Raw genomic sequence first — 12,561 nt, 5'->3', positions numbered from 1 at the left:
AGGACAGAGAAGGGAAAAGAAGACACCATCATGTGCACTGCCATGTAGACAGAAAAGCCCAACCAAGGATTGCTAGGAGCCCATCTCAGAATGCCACCATCTTCAAAGAGGAAGCATTGCCTTGATGAAGCAACGATTATGAACTTGTCCTGCCTCAAAACCCTAGGCCAATAATTTTTCATTGTTTATACCAACCCATTGTATGGTATTTGCTTTAGCTGCCAGGAAAATAAGACAACCTTTCCTTCTTCAAGAATGTTTTGGGCGCTGAAGCGCCCGGCACGGCCGGTGAGTGAAGGAGTGAGGCGGTGAGGGAGGGAGGGAGAAAGAGAGGCCGCGGCAACTCCGGTGGCTGTCCCTTCCCGGGCTGCTTACATGCCCGGGCCCGGGGGTGTCCTCAGATCCCGGCGCGCTGCACCGTGGGCTTTGGCACCGTAAGGGGCACGGAAGCTGCCCCAAACCCTTGCCTCCTTGCTCCGCGAACCTCGTATAGGGCCGGCGCTCCATGCCTGCCGGCGCTTACCCTGCCTTGTCTCCCACCTCTTCCCTCCCCCCCAAGGGAAAGGCCCCCACTTTCATCGAGTGTCTGCCCTATGCCATGGGCTTTGCCTCCCGTGTCACACGTAGTTACCTCAACGGTGATGTCAGGAGGCTTCTCTGTGCCCATTTTGCAGATGAGGAAACCGAGAACAGAGCAGAAAAGTGACTTGCCCAAGGTCTCTCGGCAAGAGAATGACCAAGCTAAGATCGAAACCCAGGTCCGTCTGACCCCAGGGTTCATGATCTTTCCACTGCACTGCGCGCTCTCTCTCTCTCAGGGGACAGCAGCTGCAGGGAATTTACCATCTGCCTACTCGCATCCCAAAACTGCACCTGAACACTGCGGAACGGGAAGAAGACGGGGAGGTTATATGGCGGCCGCTTTGGGATAGGGGATGGCTGATGCAATGACGGGGTAATAGCTGCGTTCTCGAGAGGGTTTCTTTGTCCTGACAGGCCCTTCCGCCCCCACCCCCCGGTCCCTCCCATGCAATCCGCCCGTGATTGGGCATTTCCAAGGAGGTTGGTTTGGAGACCCTAGTGTTTCTGAGAAGTAGAGTGATTTCTAAGAAACCCCTCCCTCCCCCCCCCCCCCCGTGCGGGTAGCTGAGGGGCAGAGTAAACAAGAAAGAAAGAAAAGAACATTTTCTTAAAAAGGAAACTGAAAGAAAGAGGAGAAAACTATTAAAGAAGATATCTGACACTGCCAGGCACCCTTAGCTATTCAGCTACCCAGCAGGAGCAGTGCCACCTCTCCAGTGTCTCCCACAACTTCGTCTCATCTTAACCACTGAGCAAATCCTCTGACACCCTAGCCAGCCATACACCTAGGACCTGGAAGATGGCAGATGTGTCCAATGGTGAGCCCTGTGCCTCTGTGCTGGAGCTGTTTAACAGCATAGCTGCTCAGGGGGAGCTTGTGAGATCCCTTAAAGCCAGAAAGGCATCGAAGGATGAAATTGATTCTGCAGTAAAGATGTTGTTGTCATTGAAAAAGAGCTACAAAACTGCAACCGGGGACGACTACGAGTCTAACTGCCCTCCAGGGAATCAGGCCCCTGAGAGTCCTAGTGGCCCAGAGGCCCCAGAAGGCACAGAGGATTTTGTGGACCCATGGACAGTACAGACAAGCAGTGCAAAAGGCATTGACTATGACAAGCTCATTGTTCGGTTTGGAAGTAGTAAGATTGACAAAGAGTTGATAAACCGAATAGAGAAAGCCACAGGCCAGCGACCCCATCGCTTCCTGCGCAGAGGCATCTTCTTCTCACACAGAGATATGAATCAAGTACTCGATGCCTATGAAAATAAGAAGCCATTTTATCTGTACACTGGCAGGGGCCCTTCTTCTGAAGCCATGCACGTTGGTCACCTCATCCCATTTATTTTCACAAAGTGGCTGCAGGATGTGTTTAATGTGCCCTTGGTCATCCAGATGACAGACGATGAGAAGTACCTGTGGAAGGACCTGACCCTGGACCAACCCTACGGCTATGCCGTAGAGAATGCCAAGGACATTATTGCCTGTGGCTTTGACATAAAGAAGACTTTCATCTTCTCAGACCTTGACTACATGGGGATGAGCCCAGGCTTCTATAAGAATGTGGTGAAGATTCAGAAGCACGTTACCTTCAACCAGGTGAAAGGCATTTTTGGCTTCACCAACAGTGACTGCATTGGGAAGATTAGTTTTCCTGCTATCCAGGCTGCTCCCTCCTTCAGCAATTCCTTCCCACAGATCTTCAAAGACAGGTCGGACATCCAGTGCCTCATCCCGTGTGCCATTGACCAGGACCCTTACTTTAGAATGACAAGAGATGTTGCCCCCCGGATTGGCTACCCTAAACCAGCCCTGCTCCACTCAACCTTCTTCCCTGCCCTGCAGGGAGCCCAGACCAAGATGAGTGCCAGCGACCCCAACTCCTCCATCTTCCTCACGGACACTGCCAAGCAGATCAAGACCAAGGTCAACAAGCATGCATTTTCTGGAGGAAGAGACACCGTTGAGGAGCACAGGCAGTTTGGGGGCAACTGTGAGGTGGACGTGTCTTTCATGTACCTAACCTTCTTCCTTGAGGATGACGACAAGCTCGAGCAGATCAAGCAGGATTATACCAGTGGAGCCATGCTTACCGGTGAGCTCAAGAAGACGCTTATAGAAGTTCTGCAGCCCTTGATCGCTGATCACCAGGCCCGGCGCCAGGAGGTCACAGAAGAGATTGTGAAAGAGTTCATGACTCCCCGGAAGCTGACCTTCGACTTTCAGTAATACTCATTTTATATATGCTTATAAAGAGGCATAATTTACAACCCTATCCCAGTCGAAGCACCGCTACTCATAAACTTCTATCAAATGGTTATTATTGGGCCTGGGTCTGTAAACCACATATGTATCAGACCCTGTTTTTTGTGTGAATTCCATGTCTATCTCGACAGTAATTGGGAGCCTGCTAATGTTACATGGTCAAAACCAAGCCAGCTGTGAGTCTCACCCACAAAAAACCACAAGGGTTTGTGAGCTTTGATTAGCAGGCCATGACCTGTTAACTCAGGTATTCATGTGACCAGAAAGCTGAGCCTGTCCATTTTAAAGCATCCTTAAGGTTTCAAATAGAGTCTTAAAACCTGCTCTATGAAAGGTGTATGCTGTGTATTATGTATGCATATCTAGAATTAATTGGCATTATTTTAAAACTTAGCTTTGAAAAACTGATCTGGGGAAGTTTACTGGGCACAATATATATTTCAGCCCATGTCAGGAAAAGAATTGAGAGCTAGAAGCTTGGCTTTCCATTTAACTAAGAAATTTCCCTTTTTTTTTTTTTTTACATGGGCAGGCACCGGGAAACAAACCCGGGTCCTCTGGCATGGCAGGCAAGCGTTCTTGCCTGCTGAGCCACCATGGCCCACCCGAAATTTCCCAACTTTAAAACTGCTTTTAACATTGAATATTGGACAGAATTGGCCGGTTTTTAAGTCAGGTATTTTGTGGGTGAAAACTTCCAGTTTACTTGGTGAACTCTGGACCATGCATGTATTCTGCTCTGGAAATCATGTTCTTTCCTCTTAACATACTATTTCTTTGTCATCAAGTAATTGTTAGACACTCCATCCCTGGCAGAAACCAATGGTTGCTTTACCTCTGATTGTGTAAAAGATGCTGAGGAGAGCATATTGCTCCTTTTGTTTTGATACTTAACTGCAGTGAAAGTCCACAGAGAGCAGTGACTACTGTGTCCCTGGGTGGGTGGAGTGGTCGTTTCAGGGGACATAGCTAGAAAGAAGAGCGCAGCAGCCATCTGAAGACCTCAACAGTATATCCGTGGGTAAGCCACCTTCAATTGTGCAAGGTGTAGTTTGGGAAAAGAGGAAGGCGTATCTCAGGGAAAGCCCTTGGTTGAACTGTTTGTCCTTCTGACTCACAGGGTTCAATCCCCAAGTATTCTACTCTCATGTTGCTCACTGGCATAAATAAACAGACTTCCTTTGAAAAAAAAAAAAAAAAAGAATGTTTTGGATATTCATAGTCCATTTATCTTTCATTTAAAATATAAAATCAGCTTGTCTAGTTTCCATGAAAAGAATCTTGTTGGAACAGCTTTGAAGATAAAGCTTAGTTTGGGAAAATCTTTGTCATATTGAGGTTCTATCCAAAGACTTGGTATATTTATCCATTTATTTTAGTCTTCTTTTTTGCCTTTAACCATGTTTACATTTTTATATTGAAAGTCCTAAGTTCTTTAAGCTTCTGTTACATTTTATAAAAAATGTATAAAAAACTATATCTTTAAATTGTGTTTTCTAACTGATTTTTCTTGTAGAGAAATTTAACTTTCTGTATTGATTTTGTCTTAAGCAACCCTTCTAAACTCTTACTTATTAAATAGTAAAATAATTTGTTTTTTTTTCTATGTGGTAATTTATTCATTTATCTAATTTAATTAATAAATATTTATTAAATGTCTCCTGGGTTCCAGGATCATTCAAAGCCCTAGGGATTCAGTAGCGAATAAAAGAAAAAAATTCCTGCCCTAATGGAACTTATATTATCATAGAGGGAGATAAGACAACAAATAAGTAAAATAGGCACCATGCTTTTATTTTTTGGGTTAGCAATATTATCTTGAATTCATAAAAGACTGGAGGCTTCCCATTTTTTACGGTCTTTCAAACCAGTTTCCATATCATTGGAGATATCAGTTTCCTTAATGTCTGGACCTAGTAATATTAGAGGAGGGGAGGAAATAGGGGTATAAGTTCATGACAACTTTCTCTATTTTTTTTTTGTAGTTGTTCTTTTTAGGCTATTTGTCTATGCAGTCCATGTTTAGAAGTTTACATTTTCTTAAAACTGATTTAATTCAGTTTTAAAAATGTATTTTCATAAAATTAAGCTAAATATCTCTTATGATTTTTATTACCTCACCTGTGTTTGTGGTTATATTACCACTTTCATTTCTAATTTTATTTATTTATATTCTCATTTTTCCTCTATCATGCTAATTAGGGTTTCCTTTTCTTATGTATAAAGAACCATGACTTTGATTTATTAGTTTCCTATTTTAAGATATTTTATTAGTTTATCCTTTATAGCTAATCCTTTCCACTATTTGTCTTAACTTTGTTTCATTTTTTTCTTTTGTAAAATTTCTCAGATTGGCCACATCATTCATATGCTCGTTTTCATTCATTCTTGTTTATCAATATAAGTATTTAAGACTCTGAACTTATCCCTAAAAACTTAAGAATTATCCCATAGTTTCAGATATGCATATTTTATTAATACAATTTTATAGAGATTCTTCAATGTGGGTTTTGATTTCCTCTTCTACTCAAGAACTGTATATGAATTTTCAGACTACGGGGGTTATTGTTTTAATTATTTTGTTGTTTTATGATTAATTTCTGGTGTTACTGCAATATGATCACAGAATGTCGTCTGTTCTCTCTCTACCTTTGAGAATTAATCATGATTTTCTTTGTAGCAAAATCAATGCTCAATTCTTGTAATTTTTTATGGACCCTTGAGAAGGGTTTAATATATTTCAATTAGGTCTTCTTTAATAATTGCATCATTTAGGTTTTTTATATCCTTATTTATTTTTTGACAACTTAAAGGGTCATATGCTGAAAGATCCTACTAGTATTGAGTTCCTATCTATTTTTCTTTATATTTCCGTAATTTTTCCGTTATGATTTATGCGATACTATATTAATTGGAGTATAGATGGTCTTCATCATCAATCATAATGTTTATCATATTTTTATCTTTTTTCAACTTTTTTATTGTGAAATATAATATATATACAAAACAGCAATAAATTTCAAGTACATTTTAACAATCAGGTATGGAACAGATTTCTGATTTTTGGTATGAGTTACAGTTCCACAATTTCAGGTTTTTCCTTCTAGCTCCTCCAAGACATTGAAGAAATATCAATATAATTATTTTAAAATATAATTATCATTACATTTATTATTTATGTAATTATTTAAAATTATTAAAAGAAATATCAATATAATTATTCAGTGGTCATTCTCATTTGTTAAATCCTAACTTTTTTGTTGTAACTCCTTCTCCTTTAATTCTTCACCCAACCTTTAATGATTTTGCCTCATTTTTTTGCTTATTTATTTATTTTCTATTTTTTAGACAATTTCATTTGCACATCATATAGTTCAACCTAAGTAAATAGACCTGCTTTATCACCATAATCTACATGAAGACATTTCCTTTTCTTCTGCAAAGAATCCATACCCCTCTCCCATGCCCCCCCCCACCTTGTTGACAAAGTTTTGGCATAATGCCTTTGTTAAATTCATTGGAAGCATATTAGAATGTTACTGTTGACTATAGAAACCTAGCTTGCATTGATTGTACCTTTTTCTGTATTACCATCCATCTCCAACCCCTTGTAATGTTGGCATTCATTTGTTCTCCCTCATACATTTGTTCATTTGATCACCATCATTGTCCACTGTAGTCATTCCTACATTATGCCGTCTCAGTCTTTATCCCCTCTCTTTCCTTCTGGTTTCATAATGTGCCCTCAGCCCTTCTCCCTCAAACATACTCAAATTCAGCTTCATTCAGTATACTTACATTACTGTGCTACAATCAGGTAGTATTGTGCTACCCATTTCTGAATTTCTACATTTAGTCCTGTTTCATAATCTATATTCCTGCAGCACCAAATGCCCAATCTCTACTCTCTTTCTATCTCCTGATAACTTGTGTTCTTAACTTTAACTCCAAAAGTTCACTCATTAACATTATTTCATATTAATAAGACCCTACAGTATTTGCCCTTTTGCTTCTGGCTAATCTCACTCAGCATAATATCCTCAAGGCCCATCCATGTTGTTATATGCTTCATGACTTCATTCTGTCTTAACAGCTGCAAAGTATTCAATCTTATGTTAATAAATACCACAGCTTGTTTAGCCACTTACCCAATGATGGATATCTGGGCAGTTTCCATCTCTTGGCAATCATAAATAATGCTGTTATAAACATTGGTGTGAAATGTCCGTCTGTGTCCTTACCTTCAGTTCCTCGGGATATATACCTAGTAGGCCTCAATTTATTTTTGCCCTGAATGCAAATGTGTCTGATTTCAAGATGCCAATCTTTGTTTTCTTTTTATATGCATTTATCTGTCATGACTTCGCTTTTCTTTTATTGTCAGTCTTTCTGAATGTCAGTTTTTTCTTAAAGCAGTGAGTTATTTTTTTTTTTTTGTATGCTATATAGTGGTCATATTTCATTCTTTTTCCACGTGACTAACCTGTTACTGCAGCACCATCTCTTGAAAATTTTTTTGGAGGTGGGGGCAGTGGGAAGTGCACGGGCCTGGAATTGAACCCCAGTCTTCCACCTGGTAGGCGAGAATTCTACCTTTTGTTTGTTTGTTTGTTGTATGGCGGGGGTCAAGCAGTGAATTATTTTTAAGCAAGGAGAGGCCATAAAAGGTACAACAACTCAAAGTGCTGGTATATTCTCAGTAGTACAATGAAACAAACAATGACAAGACATATAACAGATTTATATAACCAGTATCAGAGAGAAATAAACCATGAGTCTGCTCTAACTATTAAAAGGATAGTCAGAATTCTTGCAAAAATTTCCTAATTCAAATTTCTTCCTCCTTAGAAATCAAGTAAAATGGCTCAGAGCCACCAAAAACATATTTCTTATGCTCAAGAGAGACAGAAAAGCAAATGATTGAGTGATTTTCCCACGAAGAAATATGGAGGAAAGTCTCTTTATGATTATTTGTTTCTATGTAAACAAAAGTTAATTATTTGATTTCCTTTGTGTGCATGTGTGTGTACATTTAGTTTTATTGTAACAAAGGAAACTTGTATGCTATTAATGTTTAAAACTGAGCATCATCTTTTCCTTCCAGTGAAGCAAAAAGAAAATTTAAAAATAAACAGGAACAGGGTGGGCCACGGTGGCTCAGTGGCAGAGTTTCACCTGACATGCCAGAGACCCAGGTTTGTTTCCCGGTGCCTGCCCATGCAAAAAAATTAAAAATTAAAAATAACAAAAAAAAAAACAGGAAAAAATTACAATAGAGAGTGTCAGTTCCAAATAAGATCCTGCTGGCTCTGCTGATTCTCCCATCAAGTGGCAGAGGTCAAGTCATCATTAGGAGAGAACTTTATTTTAAAAGTCTCATCTTAAACTGCAAGGATGTCCATTAAACATCACAATCAAATATGCCAAAGGAGAAGCCATGTTGTCAAAATGTCCACTTAATCCGTCAAAATATCTGAAACCCAACGTTTGCTAACCTATAACCTCATCTTTTTTTAATTTCTAACTTTTTTTATTGTATGGTATAACATATATACAAAGCAAAGAAATAAAAAAGCAATTGTTTCAAAGCACTCTTCAACAAGTAGTCACAGGTTAGATCCCAGAGTTTGTCATGAGCTACCATACAATCCTCTCATAGTTTTCCTTCTAGTTGCTCCACAATATAGGAGGCTAGGGGCTTAAATATTTTTTATCATCACAATTGACTTTTTTTCCTTTTTTGTGAAAAATAACATATATGCAAAAAAGCAATAAATTTTAAAGCATAGCACCACAATTATTGTAGAACATATTTCAGAGCTTGACATGGGTTGCAATTTTACAATTTTAGGTTTTAACTTCTAGCTGTTCTAAAATACTGGAGATTAAAAGAGATATCAATTTAATGATTCAGCATTCGTATTCATTTGTTAAATCCTATCTTCTCTGTGTAACTCCACCATCACCTTTGATCTTTCCATCACTCTCTTAAGGGGTGTTTACGCTATGGCAATTCTAAATTTTTCATATTGGAAGGGTTTGTCACTAATATGGGGGAGAGAAATAGAACTATCTGATGCTCTGGAGAGGCTGGGCTAGGTTTCAGGACTTACCTGGACGAGGAACCCCTCTGGAGGTTGTAGGTTTCTGGAAAGTTACTCTAGTGCATGGAACCCTTGTGGAATCTTATATATTGTCCTAGGTGTTCTTTAGGATTGGCTGGAATGGTCCTGGTTGGGGGTTGGCAGGTTATGATAGGTAGCAAGGTCTAACTGAAGTTTGTGTAAGAGCAACCTCCAGAGTAGCCTCTCAACTCTATTTGAACTCTCTCTGCCACTGATACTTTATTAGTTACACTTCTTTTCCCCCTTTTTGTCATGATGGAATTGTTGATTCCACGGTGCCAGGTCTGGATTTATCCTTGGGAGTCATCTCCCATGTCATCAGGGAGAATTTTATCCCTGGATGTCATTCCCATGTAGCAGGGAGGGCAATGATTTCACTTCCAGAGTTGGGCATAGAGTGAGGCCACATGTAAGCAACTAAAGAGATCCTCCAGAAGTAACTCTAAGGCATGCCTATATATAACCTCATTTTTTAAGTTCTTTTTTTCTTTCTCTAAACAACAGAAAGTAGACACATACATGCTGGTAAATGCTAACTGTCCATAGAGATAGAGTGTAATCTCTGAGCCCAAGTACAGAGAAAGAAGGAAAAAAGCTAGAATTCTATGCATAATTACGCAGGGGCCTAGCACCCTCCGGCTTCCAGCAGAGTGAACGGAGGAGAATGTTTTTCATTTTTTCCCACAGAGCACGGTGGTGTGTTGATTCCACAAAGTTTTTTTGTTGAGAAAGGAAGGGATTAAAATGAAGTTGGAACAGAAATGGGTAGACATTCTTTCCCCACTATATTCTGTGCAAGGTACTTCCCACAAAATAAGTTGAGAACCATGCGCTGTAAAGGAGAGAAAAGAGATCTAAAAAACAGGGCAACTAAGAACAAGAGGGAAAAAAAAAAAGACTGCAACTTGCTCCCAGGGACTGGAGAAAATTAAAAAGGGAAGATTGGAGTCCGCCAGTGTTCTATCAGTCTCCTTCGCCTTCACCCTCCTCTCCTTCCTCACCCTCATCATCAGCGTCATCTTCTTCCCTTCCATCCACATCTCCCTCTTCATGACTGTCTTCCAATTCTTCTTCTTCATCATCATCCTCTTCTTCACCTCCGTCTCCTTTCCTTTCTTCATCATCCATATCAAGAACCATATCGTACTGTAATGGATTTAGCCAAATATCATCTCTGATGACCTCTCCTAACTCACATACACCTGTATCAGAACGGCCAGTAAACCAGGTAAAGAAGCGCTCTGTTTCTTCATGCTGCCTCTTTCTGCTGGCTTTGCTCTGTGTTTGACTTGAACATTTCATCAAATCCTTTCCAGATTTCCATTCGATTTCAGTCAACTTTGAGGATGGATCACCACTCTCATGCAGATGAAATTCTTTGGCAAGAACTTTATTATTTTTTTATTTTGCATTTTTTAAGTGTAACAGCATACAAACATGAACAGTCTTACCATATGATCATTCCATTCTTGGTAGATAATCAATAACTCACAATATCATCACATAGCTGCATATTCGTCACTATGATCATTTCTTAGAACATTTTCATCCATTCAGAAAAAGCAATAAAAAGAAAAAAAACTCACACATACCATACCCCCCTCCCTCCGTCCCTCTGATTGACTGCCAGTATTTCCATCTACCCAATATATTTTACCCTTCGTTCCCCTATTTTTTATACCTTTCATTGATTGTTAGCATTTCATTCTACTAAATTTATCTTAACATTTGTTCCCCCTATTATTTATTTTTTTATGATCCATACACTTTACTCATCTGTCCATACCATAGATAAAAGGAGCTTCAGCACAAGGTTTTCACAACCACACAGTCACATTGTGAAAGCTATATCATTATGCAATCATCTTCAAGAAACACGCCTACTGGAACACAGCTCTAAATTTTCAGGCAGTTCCCTCCAGCCTCTCCAATATACCTTAACTAAAAAGGGGATATCTATGTAATGCATAAGAATAACCTCCAGGATAACCTCTCAACTCTGTTTGAAATCTCTCAGCCATTGACACTTTATTTTGTCTCATTTCTCTCTTCCCCCGTTTGGTCGAGAAGATTTTCCCAATCCCTTGATGCTGAGTCTCAGCTCATTCTAGGATTTCTGTCCCACATTGCCAGGAAGGTTTACATCCCTGGGAGTCATGTCCCATGTAGAGAGGGGAGGGCTGTGAGTTTGCTTGTCGTATTGGCTGAGAGAGAGAGAGACCACATCTGAGCAAAAATGAGGTTCTCTGGGGGTGACTCTTAGGCCTAATTTTAAGTAGGCTTAGCCTATCCTTTGCAGGGATAAGTTTCATATGAACAAATCCTAAGATTGAGGGCTCAGGCTATTGCTTTGGTTGTCCCCACTGCTTGTGAGAATATCAGGAATTCTCCACATGGAGAAGTTGAATTTTCCCCCTTTCTTGCCATTCCCCCAAGAGGGCTTTGCAAATACTCTTTTATTTACTGGAGAACTTTATTTTTGAAGTAAGGATTTTCATCAAAATGCAAATCTATTCTGTAACCTGATTTATTATCTTCAAACTCTGTCACTTCAACTCTTGTCAAATAATTCAGTGTCTCTCCATCCTCCTCCCCAAGCAATGCAGACACTTGTGGATGGTTGACAAATGTTGGTACCCCAAAATTGGGGATTTGAGTGATCAATTCTGACCTCTTCTGAAAGAATGGTTGGCAGAGTTTATTGTATTTTTGTTCTGCTTTCAAAATTTCCTCACAGGTTTGTTCATTAAGTCTATCTCTTTCATTTTGTACTTCATAGATAGATTCAATTGCTTCCTGCTGTTCTTTTTCTCGTTTTGGCAAGTTCAGAGCAGCCAATGTTTCCTCTGGCCTATGGGGCAGGAAGCAGCTTTACTTTCTTCATTTGAGGCAGGAGTGAAGACAGGTGTTTGGGGGCCATGCTCTTAAGTCCAATAACCAGAACCAAAGAAAAACGTTTGCCTGGAAGAAACTCAGAGAACTGAGACTGCCTCAACCAAAGGGGGTAAGTCTCAATTTCCTTTTAATAACTACAAAGTAGAAGATGCATTCCAGGACCACTTTGGACCAGTGAGAATATACCCCCACTTTGAGTTAAGTTATATGCCTTTCATAGTCTCTCCTTGTTTAAAAATACTGTTTTTGAAGATAACAAACCAAATTCTTGCAGAAGCTTTTGAAATTATGTTAGTTATTAATCTTTACAGTCTGTAGTCCTTAAGCCTATATATATTTTCTTATAAAATTATCATTGCCATCCTCATAACCATATTTTATTGAAGACCCATTCATTTATTCATTTAAAAATATTTATTGATCTGTGCATTATCAGAAGCTTTGTCTATACTTACTATCTCACTTAATCCTCACAAATTCTTAAGAAAGGTGTTATTACATCGTTCTAACTGTAAAGTGACTTTGTGACTTAAAGATCTGAAGAACATTACAGACCCTAATTTCAGGCAATTCATAAATGGTAGAGCCGTGATTTCATCTACCTCCAAATCCTATCATCTTTAAAAGCATTGTGTGGCCTCACTATATACAAAGAGAGATTATATAGAAATACGTGTAGAGAATAGCTATACTTTG

At 39.5% G+C, this 12,561-nt stretch overlaps 1 protein-coding gene and 1 pseudogene across 4 annotated transcripts; one reads left to right on the top strand and one right to left on the bottom strand.

Annotated features, from left to right (window-relative positions):
• Window positions 1-264: 264 nt before the first annotated feature.
• LOC143688785 (tryptophan--tRNA ligase, cytoplasmic-like) lies at window positions 265-4,049 on the top strand. 4 transcript variants are annotated; one of them, XM_077167083.1, is made up of 2 exons: window positions 265-288; window positions 1,198-4,049. In XM_077167083.1, the coding sequence occupies exon 2, from the start codon at window positions 1,382-1,384 to the stop codon at window positions 2,807-2,809; it is 1,428 nt and encodes a 475-aa protein (XP_077023198.1). In that variant the 5' UTR covers window positions 265-288; window positions 1,198-1,381; the 3' UTR covers window positions 2,810-4,049. The 4 variants fall into 4 exon arrangements, with proteins under 4 accessions (XP_077023198.1, XP_077023199.1, XP_077023197.1 ...); XM_077167084.1 differs by lacking the exon at window positions 265-288 and adding an exon at window positions 327-758; XM_077167082.1 differs by lacking the exon at window positions 265-288 and adding an exon at window positions 832-955.
• Window positions 4,050-9,933: 5,884 nt separating this feature from the next.
• On the bottom strand, window positions 9,934-11,890 carry LOC143686338 (protein SET-like; annotated as a pseudogene).
• Between the last annotated feature and the right edge of the window lie 671 nt (window positions 11,891-12,561).

The sequence above is a fragment of the Tamandua tetradactyla genome, chromosome 6 (genome assembly GCF_023851605.1).
Source record: "Tamandua tetradactyla isolate mTamTet1 chromosome 6, mTamTet1.pri, whole genome shotgun sequence".
Lineage (NCBI taxonomy): Eukaryota > Metazoa > Chordata > Mammalia > Pilosa > Myrmecophagidae > Tamandua > Tamandua tetradactyla.
The sequence above is the reverse complement of the archived record's forward strand: the minus strand, read 5'-3'. Positions and strand labels throughout refer to the sequence as shown.

What these genes read in the sequence shown, in the direction of transcription:
- LOC143688785 (XM_077167083.1), top strand. Translation starts at nt 1,382, where the DNA reads ATGGCAGATGTGTCCAATGGTGAGCCCTGTGCCTCTGTGCTGGAGCTG.